The following is a 20,980-nucleotide window of genomic DNA, read 5'->3' as shown; positions in this document are numbered from 1 at the left end:
TTGACCAATAGGATTACTTTTTTGCTCTTGCCACAATATAGAGAAGTAATGTGCACTTTTATTAAATTTAATTGAAGATCACCCATGAACTTCAAAGTCCAAATCAATGTCATTACAGTATGTCTATTTTGAAATTAATTACATCAGGTTTAGAATGGACAATGATCTACTCAAGGTCCCCGCACCAACACATTGAAACAAGAGGGCTAACCTAGATCCTCATATAATTTCCAGATAGGCTCATTGCTGTTTTAGTCTCATTGTGCCACTAATCAACCACCAACGTTTTGAACCATTCTTTCACCTGCAGTGTAGCACTCATGACCCCCAGTGGCTTTAACAGTGTAGTCAATATTGTCAAATTGTTGGTATCAGCTTAAAGTTGTTTAAGCTCGTAAACCATTTTATGATAGCACTTATCTAAGAAACCTGGGGAGTGTTTAGTGTTGTGATGGGTTACCAGGTCTGGTCACAGGTTAGCTAAACATTAAGCCTAGGAGGCCTAGTGTTATGGTGGAGGAAGAAGGAGTTACCGTCTCAAATGCTGACATAACAGAGGAATCTTAACGTCCCAATCTGCTGTGCACCTTGCACCTCCACACAACGTCGGGCAGCCAGGAGGACGTCCAGACACAAGGACAGACAGCAGCCATGAGGTACACCACAGGTAAGAGTCTGTTTTTCTAGGTCTAGACACAAGGACAAGAGGATATAATGTTCAATGTACAAGTTTTGGCGCAAGGCCTTTCTAAAGACCAGTCTCCATTGTTTTCTATGTCAAGACACAGACATGCTTCTCCGTTTCCCAAGGCTGGTCTTGCATTAGAAATCGAACGAGTACACAATATGAGATTTGTATATTCGAATAGCATTTTACATTACAATAGCCTTGTGAGTGTGTTTTAAAGTGTGTTTTAATCATTGGTGATTAAAGGTAGCCTTCTGTGCTGTGTGACAGTGCTACGAAGTAACAAGTTTGATTCTAAAATCAAAACTGTATTGTACATTTTGTGTTTTTTTGGATGAATAATGAATTGTTAACTGCTACCCCCTCAGCACACATGAATATGCTAGCCTACATTGACTGCTGAATCCAAAATAAACATGTTGATAGTCAACATACAACATGGGCAGTCCTTTCTAGGTCTACCTATAATAGAGAATGAAAAAAGGTAGCATTCCTTTAATAAAAAGCCCTGTGATGAAAGCTGTCCGGTCCCGCCACAGCTAGAATAATGACAGTCAGCAGATAGCTGGGAACATGACACTGCAGATATCACCACTAACAACCTGACAGCCTGCACAGATCTCTCCTTGCCAAGAGGTTGAATGTGGGTGTGTGTCGTCTCTCTCTGTCTGTCGTCTCTCTGTCTGTGTGTGTGTGTGTGTCTGTGTGTGTGTCTGTGTCTGTGTCTGTGTCTGTGTGTGTGTGTGTGTGTGTGTGCGCGCGCAACAGTCGAGCAGGAGGGGAAGGGATGAATTCTGTATACAAATGAGAAATGCTTGTATAAGGACTGGCATGCTGGGGCGTGTGAGTGTCCTCCTCATCCTAATGTTAGTCATTAGGCCAGGTTAGGATATTCATGATGAAAGACGAAGCCAAACCTTAGAATGACGTTACAGTAATAAGTAATGAATGACTTGACTGTGCCTCTCAAATGCTATGCTGCGACACGGGTCACAAGTTTTTCTCTCACTACGATTCATTCATCAAAGTAATCTGTAAGGACATTTACTGTACAGCTCGACATAGAAACATAGAAGGGCTGGACGCTGGAGAGACGGTATATCTTTGAGCTAATGATCACCTTTGATTGTGTCCGGACATGGCCTGGGGAACATACAGTGCCTTCAGAAAGTATTCATACCCCTTGACTTATTCCACATTTTGTTGTGTTACAGGCTGAATACTTTCTGAAGGCACTGGATTTCAGTTGGAGATGAGTAAACTGGATGTTTGGACCAAGGACACACAGCCACAGGGAGAAGGTCATTCCTGGAATCATTACTGCGGAGAAAACAAACTTGAGGGATTTTTCTTTTTTCTGTCATTCTAGGTCTTGAGGATGCAATGGAATTTCCAAGGTACGTTTTTTTTTTTTTTTTTTTGATGGCTATGAATTGGACTAGAGACAATTGTCATAATACAAAATAGGACATTACCGAATATGTCCTTAACACACATCCTTAAAGCCAATTCATGTTAAAACCTTTTTATTTTCCTTACTCAAAGATTCACCTTCAATCCGAAAGAGGGGATCGACAATCCAGCCTTGGTCATCTCAGACGACCCTGGTAAGGTTTGAAAACGAACACATCCAAAATCATCCATCATTTCCCAACGCATGGAAGATGGTCTGACTAGCAGTAGTTCATCAATCATAGTAATCAAGATAAGCCTGACTTCTTTAGGTATCCACACACAATGCCCATGCTATGTCAATGGCAGTGTTTTGTCTTGCCCTCCAGAGCCAGACCCCAGTCCGGTACCCCGCCTGTGCCAGATAAAGTGCAAAGAGGGCCAGAGTTTTGGCTTCCATCTGCGTATGGAGAGGAGCTGCCGGGGCTATGTTGTCCGCCAGGTGGATCCGTGGAGTCCTGCAGCGCTCAGTGGGCTCATGGACGGGGACCGTGTACTGGAGGTCAACGAGGACTTTGTCGACAACATGGAGTTCCCCAGGGTGAGAACCAGACGTACCGTTATGCCAGTGGAATCATTGTGTACACGTTTCTTAAAGCTTTGGCACACAGATGTGAGTTCTGTATGTCATGTGGGTCTGCTTCATCACATGTGGGTCAGAACCAGACTTTAAGAGATCTGAGAGAACCTCTTCTCTTATAATGTCTCCGACAGTGTCCTCTGCACATAAAGCTGCCACACACTACATAAACAGGCTCCTGCCCTATGAGCCATTCTGGCTCGGACAAGGCTTACCTACTTGGTCTAAACAGAGTCTTTGTTTCTTAGCTGCAGCATGTTCTTCTCTGATTTACAGGTGGTGCAGAAGATCCAGGCGTGTGGACTGCAGCTGTTCCTGCTGGTTCTGAAGGGGGAGGAGTATAATGAGGCGCTGGCCCAGGGACTGGACCTCCAGGCTCTGACCAGGGCTTACCGAGGGGAGACGTGTTCCCGGCCCAGGCTGTGTCACATCACCAGAGACCCTGTCTTAGGTCTGGGAATCAGCATCATCCCCATTGAAGGTAGTTATGAGTTATTCATTCCGTAATCTTTTTTGGCAGATGATTTGCTAAACAGTAGGAAGGAGAACGGGGGAGACGGGAAGACAGAAAAGCGTGGAGTCAAATTTGAGAAATGGCGGACTGTGGAATTGAACCCAGGTTATCAACCTAGGTTGATTTAGGGTTAGTCGAGAGACGGCCGAGAGATGATGAGATGTTTGCTACTCAATCAAACTCTGGCATCTTTCTCATCTTTTCAATATCAAAATATTGTGCAGAGTTAATGTAAATTTTAAGGCCTGCATAGTATGATTATGAGACTGAAAATATTTGGCATGGGCCCTGAGCTGCACCATTGAGAGCATCTTGACTTCGCTCTTAGAAAATAGGGTTCCAAAAGGGTTCTTCGGCTATCCCCATAGGAGAACCCTTTTTGGTTCCAGGTGGGAACCCTTTTTTGTTCCAGGTAGAACTCTTTTGGGTTCCATGTAGAACCTTCTGTGTAAAGGGTTCTACCTGGAACCAAAAAGGGTTCTCCTATTCTACTAGATTGGAGTCCACCTGTGGTAAATTCTATTGATTGGACATCATTTGGAAAGGCACACACCTGTCTATATAAGGCCCCACACATGTGTCACATCACCAGAGACCCTGTCTTAGGTGATGTGACACATCACCATTTACCACAGTTGACAGTGCATGTCAGAGCAAAAACAAAACCATGAGGTCGGAATTGTCCGTAGAGCTCTGAGGCTGCCACACCCTGATCTATTTCACCTGTCATTGTGCTTGTCTCCACCCCCCTACAGGTGTCGCCCATCTTCCCCATTATCCCCAGTGTATTTATACCTGTGTTCTCTGTTGCCAGTTCGTTTTGTTCGTCAAACGTACCAGCGTTGTCCCCCTTGCTCCTGTCTGTTTCTATTTTTCCCAGTTTTGATCATTCTGCCTGCCCTGACCCTAAGCCTGCCTGCCATTCTGTACCTTGTCACATCACACTGGATTATTGACCTCTGCCTGCCCTAACCCTGAGACTGCCTGCCTTTCTGTACTTTAGGGGACTCTGATCTGGATTACCGACCTTTGCCTGCCTTTGACCTGTTGTTTTGCCTGCCCCCTGTTCTAGTAATAAACTTTTGTTACTTCGACACTGTCTGCATCTGGGTTTTCCCTAAAACGTGATAGTAGGAACTGGCCATGACTGACCCAGCAGACTCGGACCAGTTCCGCAACACCATCTCCCCCCAAGGAGCCACCATTGGAAGGCACGAGGAGTTGCTTTGTGGTCTTATGGAAGGGTTCCAGACCTTGGCCGAACGCCATGACCGAGCGTTGAACACATTGCTGGAGCAATTCCACGGATTGTCTGTTAGGCAGCCTACCATGACGTTAACCTCCCAGCCCCTCAGTAACCTGGCTGTTACCAGCAACGCCTCCCCGGACCACCCCGGTTTACTGGGAAATCTGCTTACCTCCCCCGGAATGCTTCGATGGAGAGTCGAGTACGTGTCGGGCATTTCTCGCTCAGTGTTCCCTTATCATCAAATTGCAGCCCTCCTCCTTCCCCTCGGACCGCTCTAGGATAGCGTACCTCGTCATGCTAATGTCTGCGAGGGCTCTCGCCTGGCCAACGGCAGTATGGGAACAACAGTTGGCCGTATGCTTCAGTCTGGAGGAGTTCGTGGCGGAGGTAAAGAAAGTTTCGATGCTCCATTGTCCGGGAGAGAGGCTGCCTGGAAGTTACTCCAGCTTCGGACTCCCGCAGTGTGGTGGCAGACTATGCGGTGGATTTCTGCACGTTGGCAGCTGAGAGTGCCAGAACCTGGAAGCACTGTTCGACATGTTCCCGCACAGAGTTTCGGAGGAAGTAAAGGACGCGCTTGCAGCCAGGGAACTACCAACGGATCTTGACTATTCGGATCGATGGGCGACTACGGGAATGAATGAAGGAGAAGAGAGGAGATTCCACCTCGCCTCCGAGGCATCCCGGAGGTCCCCGTCGCCTCCGTTACCGAGAGAACCCAAGGCTACCTGAGTTCCCCCGAGAGTCTCCGAAGTCTGCCGATTCACCTCTTCCCAAGCCAATGCAACTTGTCTCCAGCCGAACAGCTATACAGGCTTCACACTAAGATTTGCCTGTATTGCGGGACTACTGGTAATTTTGTCTCCACCTGTCCACTAAAAGACCAAGCTCACCGGTAGGAACGAGTACTCTGGTGGGCCATACGGATAACTTTTCCTCTCCCTGTACTCGCACCACCTTTTCATGCCATTTTTCTGCAGCCCCTCTCCATTCCCATGGACGTTAGAGCAGTGGCCGGGCGCTCTATAGGCCGGGTTACCCACAATACCACCCCCATCAACCTAGGTGTGTCAGGGAACCACAGCGAGATGATCCAATTCCTGCTTATTAACCTCTCTGGTGTAGCGTCCCACCTCGACAACAGCCAGTGAAATTGCTGGGCGCCAAATTCAAAACAACAGAAATCCCATAATTACAATTCCTCAAACATACAAGTATTATACACCATTTTAAAGATAAACTTCTTGTAAATCCAACCACTGTGTCAGATTTAAAAAAGGCTTTACGGCAAAAGCACACCGTGCGATTAGGTTAGATCAGCGCCTAGCCACAGAAAACCATACAGCCATTTTCCAACCAAGAGAGGTGTCACAAAAGTCAGAAATAACGTAAAATTAATCACTTACCTTTGATGATCTTCATCTGATGGCACTCCCAGGTCTCCATGTTAGACAACAAATGTTTGTTTTGTTCGATAAAGTTCATCTTTATGTCCAAATACCTCCTTTTTGTTCACGCGTTTAGTCCAGTAATTCAAATGCACAAGACGCGGGCACTAAGTCCAGACGAAAAGTCAAAAAACTTTCCATTACAGTTCGTAGAAACATGTCAAACGATGTATGTAATCAATCTTTAGAATGTTTTTATCATAAATCTTCAATAATATTCCAACCGGACAATTCCTTTGTCTTTAGAAATGAAAAGGAACGGAACTCGCGTGACTAAACTAAAGGCTTTCAGCTTGACCCCTGATTCAAACAGCTCTTATCCTCTCCCCCTTCACAGTAGAAGCCTAAAACAACGTTCTAAAGACTGTTGCCATCTAGTGGAAGCCTTAGGAAGTGGAATCTGACCCCATAGACACAGTATATTGGATAGGCATTCACTTGAAAAACTACAGACCTCAGATTTCCCACTTCCCTGTTGGATTTTTCTCAGGTTTTCGCCCGCCATATGAGTTCTGTTATACTCACAGACATCATTCAAACAGTTTTAGAAACGTCAGAGTGTTTTCTATCCAAATCTACTAATAATATGCATATCCTAGCCTCTGGGCCTGAGTAGCAGGCAGTTTACTCTGGGCACGCTTTTAATCCGGACGTGAAAATACTGCCCCCTACACCAGTGAGGTTAAGTCTCCTCAGGTTCCTGTGGTATTGGGATTCTCTTGGCTCCAGTGACACAATCCCATCATTGACTGGACTGCTGGTGCCATGCTCAATGCCTGAAGTCAGCGCAGCCTGCCCCGGGACGTCTTTCTGGGGGCTTGGAAGTTGTTCCTGACCTCTTCGACCTCTCCGTGTTCAGTAAGGCCCGGCCATTTTTCTTCCGCCGCACCGACCCTATGAATGCGGGATTGACCTTTTCCCAGGAACCACTCCGCCCCGGGGACAGAGACCAAGGCTATGGAGACATACATTGAGGATTCCCTAGCTGCAGGGTTCATCTGTCCTTTTGCCTCCCCCACCGTCGCAGGGTTCTTCTTTGTGGAGAAGGACAAAACCCTGCGCCTGTGCATCGACTACCGGGGCCTCAACGACATCACAGTGAAGAACCGCTACCTGCTACCACTCATCTCCTCGGCTTTCAAAGCCTCTCCAGGGCCCCCGTGTTCTCCAAGCTGGACCTATGGAACACCTACCACCTGATGCGGATACGGGAAGGGGGTGAGTGGAAGACTGCCTTCAACACAACCAGTGGTCACTATGAGTATCTGGTCATGCATTTTGGCCTTACCAACGCCCCAGCTGTGTTCCAGGCTCTGGTTAAGGATGTTCTCCGCAACATGTTGATCCAGTTCGTTTTCGTCTACCTCGACTTCCTCGTCTTCTCCCGCCGAGAACATGTGCTCCACGTCTGACAGGTTCTCCAACGCCTCCTGGAGAACCAGCTTTTTGTGAAAGCAGAGAATTGAAAATTCCATCGCTCCATATCTCCTTCCTGGGTTACATCATCACTGGAGGGAGTGTACAGAGGGAGAGAATTAGAGGGAGCATGCTTAAATTCACACAGGACATCGGATAAGACAGGAGAAATACTCCAGATATAACAGACTGACCCTAGCCCGCCGACACAAACTACTGCAGCATAAATACTGGAGGCTGAGACAAGAGGGGTCGGGAGACACTGTGGCCCCATCTGACGATACCCCCAGACAGGGCCACCCAGGCAGGATATAACCCCACCCACTTTGGACAAAGCACAGCCCCCACACCACAGAGGGATATCTTCAACCACCAACTTACTACCCTGAAACAAGGCTGAGTATAGCCCACGAAGATCTCCGCCACGGCACGAACCCGAGTGGGCGCCAATCCGGGCAGGAAGACACGTCAGTGACTCAACCCACTCAAGTGATGCACCCCCCCTAGGTACGGCATGGAAGAGCACCAGTAAGCCAGTGACTCAGCCCCCGTAATAGGGTTAGAGCCAGAGAATCCCGGTGGAGGGAGGGGAACCGGCCAGGCAGAGACAGCAAGGGCGGTTCGTCGCTCCAGTGCCTTTCCGCTCACCTTCACACCCCCTGGGCCTCTCAATCATAGGACCTACTGAAGAGAAAATTCAGTACTACTTCCGGTGCCAACAGAGACGGCTGCCTCGCTTCGCGTTCCTAGGAAACTATGCAGTATTTTGTTTTTTTACATGTTATTTCTTACATTGGTACCCCAGGTAATCTTAGATTTTATTACATACAGTCGGGAGGAACTACTGAATATAAGAGCAACGTCAACTCACCATCATTACGACCAGGAATATGACTTTCCCGAAGCGGATCCTGTGTTTTGCCTTTCACCCAGGACAATGGATCTGATCCCAGCCGGCGAACCTAAACAACGTCGCCGTAAAAGGGGCAAACGGAGCGGTCTTCTGGTCAGGCTCCGGAGACGGGCACATCGCGCACCACTCCCTAGCATACTACTCGCCAATGTCCAGTCTCTTGACAACAAGGTTGATGAAATCCGAGCAAGGGTTGCCTTCCAGAGAGACATCAGAGACTGTAACGTTCTTTGCTTCACGGAAACATGGCTCACTCGAGAGACGCTATCGGAGTCGGTGCTGCCAGCTGTTTCTTCACGCATCGTGCCGACAGAAACAAGCATCTTTCTGGTAAGAAGAGGGGCGGGGGGGGGGGGGGGGTATGCCTTATGATTAACGAGACGTGGTGTGATCATAACAACATACAGGAACTCAAGTCCTTCTGCTCACCTGACTTAGAATTCCTCACAATCAAATGTCGACCGCATTATCTACCAAGGGAATTCTCTTCGATTATAATCTCAGCCGTATATATTCCCCCCCAAGCAGACACATCGATGGCCCTGAACGAACTTTATTTGACTCTATGTAAACTGGAAACCACATATCCTGAGGCTGCATTCATTGTAGCTGGGGATTTTAACAAGGCTAATCTGAAAACAAGACTCCCTAAATTCTATCAGCATATCGATTGCGCAACCAGGGCTGGTAAAACCCTGGATCATTGTTATTCTAACTTCCGCAACGCATATAAGGCCCTCCCCCGCCCTCCTTTAAGAAAAGCTGACCACAACTCCATTTTGTTGCTTCCAGCCTACAGACAGAAACTAAAACAAGAAGCTCCCGCGCTCAGGTCTGTTCAACGCTGGTCCGACCAATCTGATTCCACGCTTCAAGACTGCTTCGATCACGTGGATTGGGATATGTTCCGCATTGCGTCCAACAACAACATTGACGAATACGCTGATTCGGTGAGCGAGTTCATTAGAAAGTGCATCGGTAATGTCGTACCCACAACAACTATTAAAACATTCCCAAACCAGAAACCGTGGATTGATGGCAGCATTCGTGCAAAACTGAGAGCGCGAACCACTGCTTTTAACCAGGGCAAGGTGACCGGAAACATGACCGAATACAAACAGTGTAGCTATTCCCTCCGCAAGGCAATCAAACAAGCTAAGCGTCAGTATAGAGACAAAGTAGAGTCGCAATTCAACTGCTCAGACACAAGAGGTATGTGGCAGGGTCTACAGTCAATCACGGATTACAAAAAGAAAACCAGCCCCGTCGCGGACCAGGATGTCTTGCTCCCAGACAGACTAAATAACTTCTTTGCTCACTTTGAGGACAATACAGTGCCACTGACACGGCCCGCTACCGCTTCCGTAATCTTGAAGTGCTTTGAGAGACTAGTCAAGGACCATATCACCTCCACCCTACCTGACACCCTAGACCCACTTCAATTTTCTTACCGCCCCAATAGTTCCACAGACGACGCAATCGCAACCACACTGCACACTGCCCTAACCCATCTGGACAAGAGGAATACCTGTGTGAGAATGCTGTTCATCGACTACAGCTCAGCATTTAATACCATAGTACCCTCCAAACTCGTCATCAAGCTCGAGACCCTGGGTCTCGACCCCGCCCTGTGCAACTGGGTACTGGACTTCCTGGCGGGCCGCCCCCAGGTGGTGAGGGTAGGTAACAACATCTCCACCCCGCTGATCCTCAACACTGGGGCCCCACAAGGGTGCGTTCTGAGCCCTCTCCTGTACTTCCTGTTCACCCACGACTGCGTGGCCATGCACTTTATGTACATATTCTTTATCCCTTTACACTTGTGTGTATAAGGTAGTAGTTGTGGAATTGTTAGGTTAGATTACTCGTTGGTTATTACTGCATTGTCGGAACTAGAAGCACAAGCATTTCGTTACACTCGCATTAACATCTGCTAACCATGTGTATATGACAAATAAAATTTGATTTGATTTGAGAGATGAGTCTTCAATAAAGACTTAAAGGTCGAGACAGAGTCTGCGTCCTCTCACAAGGATAGGCAGATCATTCCATAAAAATGTAAACTGCCTCCAGCTGTTTGCTTAGAAATTCTAGGGACAATAAGGAGTTCTGCGTCTTGTGACCGTAGCCTACGTGTAGGTATGCACGGCAGGACCAAATCGGAGGGATAGGTAGGCGCAAGCCCATGTAATGCTTTGTAGGTTAGCAGTAAAACCTTGAAATCAGCCCTAGTCTTAACAGGAAGCCAGCGTAGAGAGGCTAGCACTGGAGTAATATGATCACATTTTTTGGTTCTAGTCAAGATTCTATCAGCTGTGTTTAGCACTAACTGAAGTTTATTTAGTGCTTTATCCGGGTAGCCGGAAAGTAGAGCATTGCAGTAGTCTAATGTAGAAGTGACAAAAGCATGGATTAACATTTCTGCATTATTTTTGGACAAAATGTTTCTGATATGTTACATATATATGTTACATAGATGGAAAAAAGCTGTCCTTGAAATAGTCTTGATATGTTCGTCAAAAGAGAGATCAGGGTCCAGAGTAACGCTGAGGTTCTACACAGTTTTATTTGAGACGACTGTACAATCATCAGATTAATTGTCAGATCAGAAGATCTCTTTGTTTCTTGGGACCTAGAACTAGCATCTCTGTTTTGTCCGAGTTTAAAAGTAAATCATTTGCTGCCATCCACTTCCTTATGTCTGTAACACAGGCTTCCAGGGAGGGCAATTTTGGGGCTTCACCATGTTTCATCGAAATATACAGCTGTGTATCGTCCGCATAGCAGTGAAAGTTAACATTATGTTTCTGAATGACATCACCAAGAGGTAAAATATATAGTGAAAACAATAGTGGTCCTAAAACAGAACCTTGAGGAACACTGAAACTTACAGTTGATTTGTCAGAGGACAAACCATCCACAGAGACAAATTGATATCTTTCAGACAGATAAGATCTAAACCAGGCCAGAACTTGTCGGTGTAGACCAATTTGGGTTTCCAATCTCTCCAAATCGATGGTGTCAAAAGCAGCACTAAGGTCTAGGAGAACGAGGACAGACGCAGAGCCTTGGTCTGACGCCAATTAAAGGTCATTTACCACCACCTCAGTGCTATGATGGGGTCTAAAACCAGACTGAGGCATTTCGTATACATTGTTTGTCTTCAGGAAGGCAGTGAGTTGCTGCGCAACAGCTTGAAGGTTTAGAGACCATTACTATTTTCATGAATGTCTCAGGAGATATAGGATTACAAAAACTTGAGTGTCTCCCTTGATCGTAGGTCTTGGCAGTGTTGTGCAGACTCAGGACAACTGAGCTTTGGAGAAATACGCAGATTTAAAGAGAAGTCCATAATTTGCTTTCTAATGATCATGATCTTTTCGTGAAAGAAGTTCATGAATTTATCACTGCCGAAGTGAAAGCCATCCTCTCTTGGGGAATGCTGCTTTTTAGTTAGCTTTGCTACACTATCAAAAATAAATGTTGGCTTATTCTTATTCTCCTCAATTAAGTTGGATAAACAGGATGATCGAGCAGCAGTGCGGGCTCTTCGATATCGCACAGTACTGTCTTTCCAAGCTAGTCGGAAGACTTCAAGTTGGGTAGCACCATTTCCATTCCAATTTTCTGGAAGCTTGCTTCAGGGCTCTGGTATTTTCTGTATACCAGGGAGCTAGTTTCTCATGACAATTTTTTTTTTAGGGCTGCGACTGCATCTAGGATATTAAGCAAGGTTAAATTTAGTTCCTCAGTTAGGTGGTTAACCGATTTTTGTACTCTGACGTCCTTGGGTAGGTGGAGAGAGTCTGTAAGGGCATCCATGAATCTTTGAGTTGTCCGAGAATTTATCGCACGGCTTTTGATGATCCTTAGTTGAGTTCTAAGCAGATTATTTGTTGTGATTGCAAACATAATAAAATGGTGGTCCGATATACCAGGATTACGAGGAAAAACATTAAGATCCACAATATTTATTCCACGGGACAAAATTTGGTCCAGAGTATGACTGTGGCAGTGAGTAGGTCCAGAGACATGTTAAACAAAACCCACTGACTGGATGATGGCTCCGAAAGCCTTTTGGAGTGGGTCTGTGGACTTTTCCATGTGAATATTAAAGTCACAAAATTTGAATATTATCTGCCATGACTACAAGGTCTGATAGGAATTCAGGGAACTCAGTAAGGAACACTGTATACGACCCAGGAGGCCTGTAAACAGTAGCTATAAAAAGTGATTGAGTAGGCTGCATAGATTTCATGACTAGAAGCTCAAAAGACAAAAATGCATTTTGTTTTTTTTGTAAATTGAAATTTACTGTCGTAAATGTTAGCAACACCTCCGCCTTTGCAGGATGTGCGGGTATATAGTCACTAGTGTAACCAGGAGGAGAGGCCTCATTTAACATAGTATATTCTTCAGGCTTAAGCCATGTTTCAGTCAGGCCAATCACATCAAGGTTGTGATCAGTTCATTGACTATAACTGCCTTGAGTCCTCCCGGGTGGCGCAGTCGTCTAGGGCACTGCATCGCAGCGCTAGCTGCACCACCAGAGACTCTGGGTTCGCACCCAGGCTCTGTCGCAGCCGGGAGGTCCGTGGGGCGACGCACAATTGGCCTAGCGTCGTCCGGGTTAGGGAGGGTTTGGCCGGTAGGGATATCCTTGTCTCATCGCGCACCAGCGACTCCTGTGGCGGGCCGGGCGCAGTGTGCGCTAACCAAGGTAGCCAGGTGCACGGTGTTTCCTCCGACACATTGGTGCGCCTGGCTTCCGGGTTGGAGGGGCGCTGTGTTAAGAAGCAGTTAAGAAACACAACCTTGGTTGGGTTGTGTTTCGGGGGACGCATGGCTTTCGACCTTCGTCTCTCCCAAGCCTGTACGGGAGTTGTAGCGATGAGACAAGATAGTAATTACTAACAATTGGATACCATGAAAATTGGGGAGAAAAGGGGGTAAAAAAAGACTAACTGCCTTACTTACATTAAGTAGCCCAATTTTGAGATGTGAAATCTCACAATCTCTTTCAATAATGACAGGAATGGAGGAGGTCTTTATTCCAGTGAGATTACTAAGGCGAACACAGCCATGGTAAGTTTTGCACGATCTAGATCGAGGCACAGATACGGCCTCAATGGGGATAGCTCAGCTGACTACACTGACTGTGCTAGTGGCAGACTCTACTAAGCTGGCAGGTTAACAGCCTGCTGCCTGGCCTGCGCCCTATCTCATTGTGGAGCTAGAGGAGTTAGGGCCCTGTCTATGTTGATAGATAAGATGAGGGCACCTCTCCAGCTAGGATGGAGTCCGTCACTCCTCAGCAGGCCAGGCTTGGTCCTGTTTGTCCCAGAAAAAGGGCCAATTATCCACAAATTCTATCTTTTGGAGGGGCAGAAAACAGTTTTCAACCAAATATATAGTTGTGAGACTGTTGTAGAGCTCATCACTCCCCCTAACTGGGATGGGGCCAGAGACAATTATTCAATGCCGACACATCTTTCTAGCTGATTTAAACGCTGGAGTTATGTTGCACTTGGTGATCTCTGACTGTTTCATCCTAACATCGTTGGTGCTGACGTGGATAACATTAATCCTATACCCTCGCCAGTTTTAGCCTTAGCCAGCACCATTTTCAGATTAGCCTTTACTTCAGTAGCCCTGCCCCCTGGTAAACAATGTATGATCGCTGGATGATTCTTTTTAAGTCTAATATTGCAGGTAATGGAGTCGCCAATGACTAGGGTTTTCAATTTGTCAGAGCTAATTGTGGGAGGCTTCGGCGGCTCAGACCACGTAACAGGTGGAGGAGAGACCAGAGAAGGCTCGGCCTCCGACTCCGACTCGTTGCTTAATGGGAAGAACCGGTTAAATGTTTCTGTCGGCTGAATGAGCGACACCGGTTGAGCATTCCGACAGCGTTTCCTTCTAGAAGCCAAGAGAAAATTGTCCGGCTGCGTGGACTTTGCGAAGGGATTTATACTACTATCTGTACTTATTGGTTAAATAGATGCTGTTTCATCCTTTCCTTCACTTAAATTGCCCTTGCCTAACGATTGCATCTGAAGCTGGGCTTGCAACATCGCTATCCTCACCATAAGGTGAGAGTTCTCCTGTATATTATGAGTACAGCGACTGCAATTAGATGGCATAATGTTAATGTTACTACTTAGCTTCGGCTGGTGGAGGTCCTGTAGAACCATGTCCAGATAAAGCGTCCGAGGTGAAAAAGTAGAGCGAGGGGGAAAAAATATATATAAAATGGTTATTAAAAATTCGAACGTAAAAAACGTAAAGTTGTCAGGTAGCAAAGTAACGTCAGCAACAAAGTAACAACAAACCGCACAGCAGCACGTAAACAAGTCCATCGGCCCTTTCCCCATCTACAAGGTCATTAGCCCCTCTGCAAACCGCACAGCAGCACGTAAACAAGTCCATCGGCCCTTTCCCCATCTACAAGGTCATTAGCCCCTCTGCTGTTCGTCTTCTGTTGCCCCGTACCCTCCGTATACAACCCACTTTTCATGTGTCTAGAATCAAACCCATGTTTCACAGTCTCCTGTTCTGCCTGCCCTGAACCTGAGCCTGCCTGCCGTTCTGTACCTTGTCACATCACACTGGATTATTGACCTCTGCCTGCCCTGACCCTGAGACTGCCTGCCATTCTGTACCTTTTGGACTCTGATCTGGTTTACTGACATCTGCCTGCCCTTGACCTGTCGTTTTACCTGCCCCCTGTTCTAGTAATAAACTTTTGTTACTTCGACACTGTCTGCATCTGGGTCTTCCCTAAAACGTGATAGAGACAGAATTGTTGCGAGGCACAAATCTGGGGAAGGGTACCAAAACATTTATGCAGCATTGAAGGTCCCGAAGAACACAGTGGCCTCCATCATTCTTAAATGGAAGAAGTTTGGAACCACAAAGACTCTTCCTTGAGCTGGCCACCCGGCAAAACTGAGCAATCGGGGGAGAAGGGCCTTGGTCAGGGAGGTGACCGAGGACCCGATGGCCACTCTGACAGAGCTCTAGAATTCCTCTGTGGAGATGGGAGAACCTTCCAGAAGGACAACCATCTCTGCAGCACTCCACCAATCAAGTCTTTATGGTAGAGTGGCCAGACGGAAGCCACTCCTCAGTAAAAGGCACATGACAGCCCGCTTGGAATTTGCCAAAAGGCACCTAAAGACTCTCAGACCATGAGAAACAAGATTGTCTGGTCTGATGAAACCAAGATTGAATTATTTTTCCTGAATGCCAAGTCTCACATCTGGAGGAAACCTTAGACTATCCCTACGGTGAAGGATGGTGGTGGCAGAACATGATGTGGGGATGTTTTTCAGCGGCAGGGACTGGGAAACTTTTCAGGATCGAGGCAAAGATGAACGGAGCAAAGTACAGAGAGATCCTTGATGAAAACCTGCTCCAGAGTGCTCAGGACCTCAGACTGGGCGACGGTTCACCTTCCAACAGTTCAACGACCCTAAGCACACAGCCAAGACAACGCAGGAGTGGCTTTGGGACATGTCTCTGAATGTCATTGAGTGGCCCAGCCAGAGCCCGGACTGGAACCCGATCGAACATCTCTGGAGAGACCTGAAAATAGCTGTGCAGCAACGCTCCCCATCCAACCTGACAGAGCTTGAGATGATCTGCAGAGAAGAATGGGAGAAACTCTCCAAATACAGGTGTGCCAAGCTTGTAACGTCATACCCAAGAAGACTCGAGGCTGTAATAGCTGCCAAAGGTACTTCAACAAAATACTGAGTGAAGAGTCTGAATACTTATGTAAATGTAATATTTCTGTTTTTATTTGTATTAAATTAGCAAAAATGTCTAAACCTGTTTTTGCTTTGTCATCATGGGGTATTGTGTGTAGATTGATGAGGGAACAACTATTTAATCCATTATAGAATAAGGCTGGAACCTAACAAAATGTGGAAAGGTCAAGGGGTCTGAATACTTTCCGAAGGCACTGTACATACGCGAACACACACATGCATATTGACGCCACACACATACTGTACACGCACAGAGACACACTTTCACACTTTTCACATATGCTGCTTTTACTTTGTTTATTATCTATCCGGATTGCCCAGTCACTTTTACCCCTACCTACACGAACATAATTACCTCAACTACCTCGTATCCCTGCACATTGACTCGGTACCTTGTACATAGCCTCGTTATTGTTATTTTACATACTTTTTAACTCTGCTTTGTTGGTAAAGAGCTCGTAAGTAAGCATTTCACGGTAGAGTCTACACCTCTGTTGTATTCGGCGTATGTGACAAATATTGCCGAAGAGAGGATCTCTGTGGAGATGTTTGTTTGTGTCTGTTTTTATCTCTCCAGGTCAGAAGGGTCAATACATGTTGAGCACAGTAAGTGAGGGTCCTGCAAAGAGGGCAGGGGTGCGTAGCGGAGATAGACTGGTGTGGATCAACGGTGCCATGGCATCAACGCTCACCCATTCAGCTATCAGTAGAATGGTAAGCATACAGACCCTCCTTCTCAGAACTGCTCTTGGTAAACAAACCCACATGGCAGATGTGTGTGTGTCTCTGTATGTGTCTTAGTATGTCTGTGTGTGTGCACGTGCAAGCATGTTCCTCACTTCTCCCTCAAGTTTATCTCTGTGTACTGCTCAGGTGAAGAAATGTAGCGTCCATGTGACCGTCCTAGTCATCGACAGAGAAAGTGAAGCGAGCTACATCCGACGGAAACTGCCCATCTTGCCTATCATGGCCGGCTCTCACAACCTGCCACACAGACCCACAACGATGCATCTGGTCCAGGGGTCAGATGGATACGGCTTCTTATTACGACAAGAGAGGTTGACTTCAGGGAGGCGTATTGGTGAGAATGATGCACACACATCATCTAACAATACACTTTTTTTGATAGAAACTTTCGTTTGTATAAGCATGCATGACCATGTTACAAGCACCTACTATGACCACCTTATTATAATATCTTATTATCATCTCTTAATGATCCTAACTAAATAACAGTCATTTTAAGTCCGTAGAAAATGTGCTGCATAGAAAGACATACTATACACATTACAAACCTTGTAATAGGACATTAGAAAGACTCGTACATGCTTATAACAAGTAATAAAAATTATACCTGCTGGCTGAGCCGAATTGTTTGTTGTTGGGTCCAGCTAACCTACTCCGTGAGGTGGATGTGGGGAGTCCAGCAGAAGAGGCTGGTATGCAGGATGGAGACTTGCTGCTGGCGGTCAATGGGCAGCCTTCAGAGTCTATGGAGCATGAGGATATTGTCAGGACAGTAAGGAAGAGTGGCAACCAGGTTAGCCTCACCACCATGCCCATACACGGAAGAGACTTCTACACACAGGTGTGTAAGCGGACGGAGGTCATGTGCAGTTTGGAAATGAGGAGTTATGCAAGTTCTGGTGTTAGAATACTGATACTGTAGTCAGTAGGATCCTCTGAGTTCTCCTGGATTTTATTTTATTGAACCTCACGAGGAAATGACAGTAAGATGATGATTATGTTAAGATGTTGCTGAGATCAATGCTGACACCAAATACAAGACTGTCTAAGAATTATGTCAACTAAAAATACCTTCCCAGTCAAAAACAGTCTATTCTGTTCCCCACCGCAGTTGGGTCTATCTCCCCTGCTATTCCATGAGGACAGTCTGCCAGAAGGAGAGAGGATGAGGAAGACACAGTCCCCTTGCACTGAGATTCAGGACGGGCTGAGTAAAAACGAGCATGGCTCACTTCCTTGTCCAAGACTCTGTGTCCTCGAGAGAGAAGAATCAGGCTTCGGGTTTAATCTGGGCTGTGTTCAACATGAGCCAGGGACTTTCATAGGCCAGGTATTCCTTCGAACATCAACACCATAACACCCTTATCATCGATCTCTCGCTCATTTATTTGTTGTAATCTCAATCATTATGTTTCCTGACATAAATAGGCCATTTGAAACATCCCCAATCAAAGTTGTGCTAATGAGTAACAGCTATCACCAATCAAAAGTTCCCGATATTGATCTGCTGTGTGGTTTTCCACATGCATCGCTATAATGAGGGCAGGTGTTGAGATGGTTCTATGAGAAATGAGTGGCACGGTTACAGTTTTCTTTTGTCCTCCAGGTGGTGGTAAAGGGCTCAGGACATAGGGCCGGACTGTGGGAAGGGGATGTGGTTGTGGAGGTGAATGGCCAGAATGTCGAGAATGAGTACTTCGAGGACGTTGTGATGCTGATAAAGAAGAGCGAGTCGTCTTTGAAATTACTGGTTGTGGAGAGGTCAGGGTATGAGAGACTCAAACATAGTGGGCTTCCAATCACTCCTGGGGTCATACTCCACAGCACTCAGGTGAGGAACACTCACACACCCACATGCACTCACACACCCACACACACAGATACAAATATTAATACTACAGATTGAGATAAATAATACTTATTAATCTAATACGTTGCAGGTTTCAGAGAAAACGAATGAGGCTTTCTTGTGATGGAATGCCGAGAAGTGATCCAAGTCGTTATAAAGACAACATTAGGCATCTCACCTAACAAAGGATCTGGCACTGGCACAGCATCAACAACAAACAGCTGCAGTCATTGGGGGCACTGCCATGGGGAGTCTGCTTCCATCTGAAACAGAGGATTTAATCCCTTCGCTCCACATCTCCCAATCTCACATGTCCTCTTTGTCAGGACTGTGCCGATAGAGCTATGCTATGACCTGCTTCTTGCAAAGGAGGATTTGCAGAGTAGATTCCACACGGTTTCAATTATTAATATCTCATGTGTATATGATGGGATAATGAAGTTTAGGTTTATTCCAAGGTGAAATCAGGATAAACAAAATAAAATGGGAAAAACATCAGTGAGGCTCAGTTGAGAATCTATGATCGGTATTGTATGCGATGATTCAAGGAGGTGCACAAAGTTTAAAGATCTATCACTAAGCACTTGACGAGCCATACAATTGCATAAAACTAGTTCAAATCTACAGTATATAGCTATGCAAGTATAGTATAAAATGATATCTTGTTTATTTTGAGTATTTACATTGTTGTACTTGTACTGTGTTGATCCTTGTCTGTGTCATCAAACACATGATAAAACGTCCATTACAAGCTGAATTCTGATGGGTAAAGGTGGAAGGAGATTCAGTGAGTATCTACAGTGCACGCGCAAGACCTACTTTAGCCTTTGCAGAATTTCATATAAAAGCAAATTCCTAACATGGATTCCTTTGACATCTTTACCATTACACCAATAGAGGTCTTAACCTCTTGACGAGGTCATGCAATCACTAAGGTCGCACTCATGCATTGAGTGCTATTCAAGCTCACCAGCCTGCCATTTCCTCATCGTCACTATTTCTAATTTCTGCTGCAATGATCTGAGGTTTAGTTTATCCTAGATTTAGTCGAGGCCTACTTTATCAGTCCAGACAAGGATACGCGGAGAGGAAACCTATTTAGACTATTGAAATAAACCCCTGGATAGTGCAATAGCTTCGTGGTGGATGACTCGGCGTATGCGAACGTGGGCGGGTTTCTTAAGGGAGCATGACAGCAGCAGGAAGCTTGATAGTGAGTTTCCTGAAGTCTCACAAGGAGATGGAAGACATGTCGGAGGACCGGGCGAGGAAGAGGGTGGATGGCGAGAAGAAACGAGACAGAAAGAAGGGCGCAAGGTACAAACCCAAACCGACTGCAAAATACAGAGTACTTTCTCCTTTGGTTCAAGTACAGGACAGAAAAATGCATGTTATGCGCCTGAAGACCCTGAGCAGTCGATGGATAGTGAACTTGAAATTGATCCTGACAAAAGTGAGGAGAAAGAACCTTCGTCATCAGGTGAGGTGAAGGCTTCCGAGAAAATGTCCAAGTTGACTCTAGCACAGTGGGAGTACGATTAGTGGAGAAAGTGGATCCATGCCTTTGGCCTACGCGTTTGTGGTATCAGTCTGGGTGAAGAAGGAGTTGGCTTCTGTCAATTAGGTCAAAGTATCCAGAGGTGGACATGTGTTGATTTTTTGTGTGTCTGCTGCTAAGAGGGAAAGGGCGCTGCGCTTTTCGAGAGGAAAGTGGTGTCCTGCTTTGCTCTCCAGCGCCATTGAAAGGAGTGATAACTGGGGTGGGGTTTGAGTGTTAAGGGGGATCAATTGAAGTTGGGGATCCCTGGTGTCTGTGATGCACACGCCGTTTGGTGCGACTGAGGAAACCCTGTCAGTCCTTCTGAGTTCTGATGCCGAGTGTTTGCCGGATAAAGTCATGCTGCGCTATATAGGTTATCCCGTGAGAGCTTTTGTTCCAAATCCACTATGTTGTTTCAGGTGCCAGGTTTATGGTAATGTTGCAGCAGTATGTAGGAGGGAGATTCCAAGGTGTGAGATATGTGCCGGGGGCCATAGGACAAAAGACTGTGCTTGTAATCGTAAGGACTAAGGAGTTTTTCAGGATAAAAAAAATAAAACTGAATGGAGTTAAGCACAGGCAAAAACCTAGAGGAAAATCTGGTTCAGTCTGCTTTCCACCAGACACAGGGAGATGAATTCACCTTTCAGCAGGACAATAACCTAAAACACAAGGCCAAATCTACACTGGAGTTGCTTATCAAGAAGACCGTGAATGTTCCTGATTGGCCGAGTTACAGTTTTGACTGAAATCTACTTTAAAATCTATGGCAAGACCTGAAAATGGTTGTCTAGCAATGATCAACAACCAAT

At 46.1% G+C, this 20,980-nt stretch overlaps 1 protein-coding gene across 1 annotated transcript; it reads left to right on the top strand.

Annotated features, from left to right (window-relative positions):
* The first annotated feature begins 465 nt into the window (after positions 1 to 465).
* nherf4a (NHERF family PDZ scaffold protein 4a) lies at positions 466 to 19,126 on the top strand. The gene is made up of 11 exons (XM_071356636.1): positions 466 to 667; positions 1,903 to 2,085; positions 2,234 to 2,295; positions 2,470 to 2,681; positions 2,997 to 3,201; positions 16,610 to 16,746; positions 16,906 to 17,113; positions 17,424 to 17,620; positions 17,891 to 18,109; positions 18,386 to 18,610; positions 18,720 to 19,126. Exons 2-11 carry the CDS (start codon positions 2,072 to 2,074, stop codon positions 18,750 to 18,752), a joined length of 1,512 nt encoding a protein of 503 aa, XP_071212737.1. The 5' UTR covers positions 466 to 667; positions 1,903 to 2,071; the 3' UTR covers positions 18,753 to 19,126.
* Positions 19,127 to 20,980: the final 1,854 nt, after the last annotated feature.

This window comes from Salvelinus alpinus, chromosome 21 (genome assembly GCF_045679555.1).
Source record: "Salvelinus alpinus chromosome 21, SLU_Salpinus.1, whole genome shotgun sequence".
Taxonomy (NCBI): Eukaryota; Metazoa; Chordata; class Actinopteri; order Salmoniformes; family Salmonidae; genus Salvelinus; species Salvelinus alpinus.
The sequence above is the reverse complement of the archived record's forward strand: the minus strand, read 5'-3'. Positions and strand labels throughout refer to the sequence as shown.